The sequence below is a fragment of the Micropterus dolomieu genome, unplaced genomic scaffold (assembly GCF_021292245.1).
Source record: "Micropterus dolomieu isolate WLL.071019.BEF.003 ecotype Adirondacks unplaced genomic scaffold, ASM2129224v1 contig_2340, whole genome shotgun sequence".
In the NCBI taxonomy this organism is placed as follows: domain Eukaryota; kingdom Metazoa; phylum Chordata; class Actinopteri; order Centrarchiformes; family Centrarchidae; genus Micropterus; species Micropterus dolomieu.
In genome coordinates this window covers 3144-6795 of record NW_025731330.1, presented here as the reverse complement: position 1 = coordinate 6795, position 3652 = coordinate 3144, and the positions used below count along the sequence as shown (strand labels likewise).

General features: G+C 46.7%; 1 protein-coding gene across 1 annotated transcript in view; it reads right to left on the bottom strand.

Annotated features, from left to right (window-relative positions):
- Window positions 1-358: 358 nt before the first annotated feature.
- Window positions 359-3652, bottom strand: part of LOC123964427 (REST corepressor 3-like) — a gene marked incomplete at its 3' end in the record, with an annotated part of 5171 nt that continues 1877 nt past the window's right edge. The window contains exons 3-6 of the mRNA XM_046041414.1: window positions 3055-3132; window positions 2923-2975; window positions 942-1103; window positions 359-483 (exon numbers count right to left, since the gene is read on the bottom strand). Coding sequence (XP_045897370.1) covers window positions 359-483; window positions 942-1103; window positions 2923-2975; window positions 3055-3132 — 418 coding nt within the window. The remainder of the gene's footprint in view (window positions 484-941; window positions 1104-2922; window positions 2976-3054; window positions 3133-3652) is intronic.

Below are 3652 nucleotides of genomic sequence, written 5' to 3'. Positions count from 1 at the left end.
AAACCTGCGTCCTCTCTAGCAGCCAGCAGGGGGCGACTTAAACCTGCGTCCTCTCCAGCGGCCAGCAGGGGGCGCCTTAAACCTGCGTCCTCTCTAGCGGCCAGCAGGGGGCGCCTTAAACCTGCGTCCTCTCTAGCGGCCAGCGGGGGCGACTTAAACCTGCGTCCTCTCTAGCGGCCAGCAGGGGGCGACTTAAACCTGCGTCCTCTCTAGCGGCCAGCGAGGGCGACTTAAACCTGCGTCCTCTCTAGCGGCCAGCAGGGGGCGACATAAACCTGCTAGAGAGGACGTCCTCTCTCGCTTCTTACATACAGTCTAAACGGTCTCTCAGGCGTCCCGTCGATCGGCGAGGACGTACCTGTCGTCCTGGTTGCTCCTGTTGGCCAGTTTGCGAGCCTGTCGGTCCATCAGACTCGTTCTGGACCGGGTCTTCTTCCAGGAGTAGTAGTACTTCACCAGGCTGGAGATGGATTTGTCCGGTAACTGAAGGAAACACGATCACATCAGACTCTTTTCTCTGATAACCTCTGGTAAAATACGGGATCACTTCTTACTGAAATGAAACAGTGGCTGTGTTGGAAACGGGCTTAACTGCCGTCACAGCCAGAAGAGACGTAAGACGGCGTGCTTAACGGAGCTGCCTTCACTTGAACGTGACGCTTTCTGAGGAAGCTGCCTTTCCGTCTCGAACACAGCCAATGATTCATCAGACGTCTCATTTTTAAACGAGGTTTGCTGAATTTTCAAAGCTCATCACGTCTTAATGTAAAATCTAAAACGAAACTAGTAGCTGTCACATAAATGCAGTCAGTAAGTATGAAGTTAAAGTACAAGTACCTCAAGATCCTTCTTGAGTATAGCTGAGTAAATCGGTGAGTCAGTAGCTAACGTAATAAGACTGTACAGGAGACTCGTAAACACTTGTTGTTGTTGTTGTTTACCATCTGCTGGATGCGGTGGAAGCTCTTGCCGTGGAAGCTGAAGGCCTGTTCGAACAGCACCTTGTCCTCCACCGTCCACTCGTCAGGAAACGGGGTGAAGTTCGGCAGGTCGGCCAGAGACCTCTCGATGTTGTGTTTGTGCCAGAAGAGCATGCCGAGCGCCTGCGCGCACACACACACACACACACACACACACACACACACACACACACACACACACACACACAGCGTTAACACCGCGCAGACTTTGTCCACACGGTAAAACGCCACCTCAGCGTCTGCAGGTGGTTTCAGTAGCGACGTCTCCCCACCGACGGTCCTCCTCAGAGTTTCTAACCAAGCGTTTCCTCTGGAGAGTGAATTTCTTCTCTAACACCTGGCCGCACCGTTAACCTGATCGCGATGTCTCATGTGCGATTACATAAAGCGCTGCAGTCCGCTCATTAGCCCCGCCCACACCGGGCTCTCACCATGTGTCTCTACCAACAGATAGGCCTACAGCGCAATCAGGAAAATGTTTCATGAGCAGCGTGCCAGTAACTTTTCAGCCAACAACCTACAATAACCCCCTCCCCCTCCCCGCCGCTTGGACTCGCCACCGGCGCACCGAGAGAAACGGCGGTCGCTCTGTGTTCTTCTGGTCAGCCAGAAGAACACAGGGAGAAGATCAGGAAGGTTTGGCTCGCTGCCGTCTGTTGTTCAACATGTTCAACTCTTCACATAGCCGACGTGGCCGTCAGTCACTTATTCGTCAACCGACCAATCGCAGCCTGGATGGGGCGGGACATTAAAAAAGTTTGGCGTGCTGCAGCAAATCATTAAATGTTGAACAACATGATTATTGACAATTTAGAACATAGAATTAATAAATTAGAGACGGGTGTAGAGGCTTTTTCCTGCACCAGGATTCAATAAATAAAAACAGCTGGAACTGGATTTAATACAACAAGTGGTCAAATATTATATATATATACACACACACACACACACACACACACACACACACACACACACACACACTACTGTATGAAATTATAATGAATACAGTAATACATATAATATTCTTATAGTAACACAATACTATTAACTAAACATACTCTTCATTTAATCCACTCGTGTCCAGTTGCTCCTCCAGGCTGTGCAGATAGACTGACGTATGTTGAGCCGGTGGGCCAATATTTGCTGCCTCTGCAGAGCAACACTCTTGTTTTACTTGTTGTTGTTATAAATATTGTCTTATTATCATTTAACTTTGTTCAAGTTGAGGAATACACATTGCAGAATGTCAGTATTTTGTGCATCATCATAATCAAGCAAGTAGACTCCGAGTACCGTTTGTTCCACTGTAATCAAATCGCACCGACTTTTTCTCCAAATCGTGCAGCTTTATCACATTTTCAGGCAGGCCGGGCTGCGGAAGTCACCGGGCAACGCTGCCGGAGCTGATCGCGGCCGAGATAAACGACGCTTGGCGGAGAACACGAGTCACGCAGAGCAGATAAACCGGGCAAGAAGTCAGCAAAGGGAATCCGGTTAGTTTTCAAAATAAAGCACCCTGTGCAAACTCCTGATCGTAAGTCAACAATAAACACAATTAAAACAAGACAGAAAAAAACCCTGTTTAACTAATTTGTCTACTTAACCATCTTAAAAGCACAAAAATATAAATCACCAAATCAGCAAAATCAGGAAAGCGAAACACTGTTATTTTGAAAAGCTCAACGCCAGGCAGGCTAAACGCTTGTTGTGGTTTTATGTCATTTATTTAGGGTGTATAAAAATTTTTAATTCTGTCTGAATATTCTTAAGAATAAAAAATTTAAAGGGTGTAGCTGCGTTATTATAATATTATCGTTCTATAAGTGGAATAAAATTACAGTAGATCATCCAACAGGAAGTAGTGAGCGTGACGGGCTAACTCGTCATCACTGGAACTGTTTTCATTTCATTGGTCAGTCCTTTCATCTGTCCGAGGACTCACCTGCTCCACGTTGTATCCGTGCTTCTCTTTGGCTATGGCGATGTATTCGTCCACTGTGGGGCCAAACACAGAACACACAGTTAGTCCGGTCTGAGCCGAGGACCTGACGGAGGACTGCAGCGGGTCACTTACGCTTGGAGTCCACGATGGTGTGGTACGGAGACCAGACCAGCATCCCGCCGCTGTCTTTGTCCGAGTACTTCGTGGAACCTGAAGGCCGACAAACAGAAAGAGCGTCAAGGTTTCCTCCTCGACGACTCAGCCTGATGAAAACAGCCAACATCAAGGTGCATTATGGGAAATATAGTTCCCCATTCAAGACACTAAAGGTCTGCTGTTCCTCTGATTTAGAGCGTTTTTTATAGACATGAAACGCTTTTAATGCCTCAACTTTCTTTTTCTTTGTTGGTTTCTGTAAAATCCCCGAGCTGCTGTTTGTTACAGGACGCTCACTTCTTCTTTTTTAATTAACAGCCTTCCTGTTTTGTCTCCCCTGAGATTAAAAACACCTCAAGGAGCTTAAAAACCAACACAGTTCAGCAGACAGGACTGGAGTCAGTCCCAAAATATTAAGTTTTCATCTGTGGGTTTCACTTCAACTGAATGATATAGCTTTAATATGTTTTCTAGAGCTAAATGGAAATAGACAGATTTACAACTCTTAAAAGACTGTTATTTTTAAAAAAATGGTTGTTTAAATTATTTGGGGGGGGGGGGGGGGGGTTGTTCA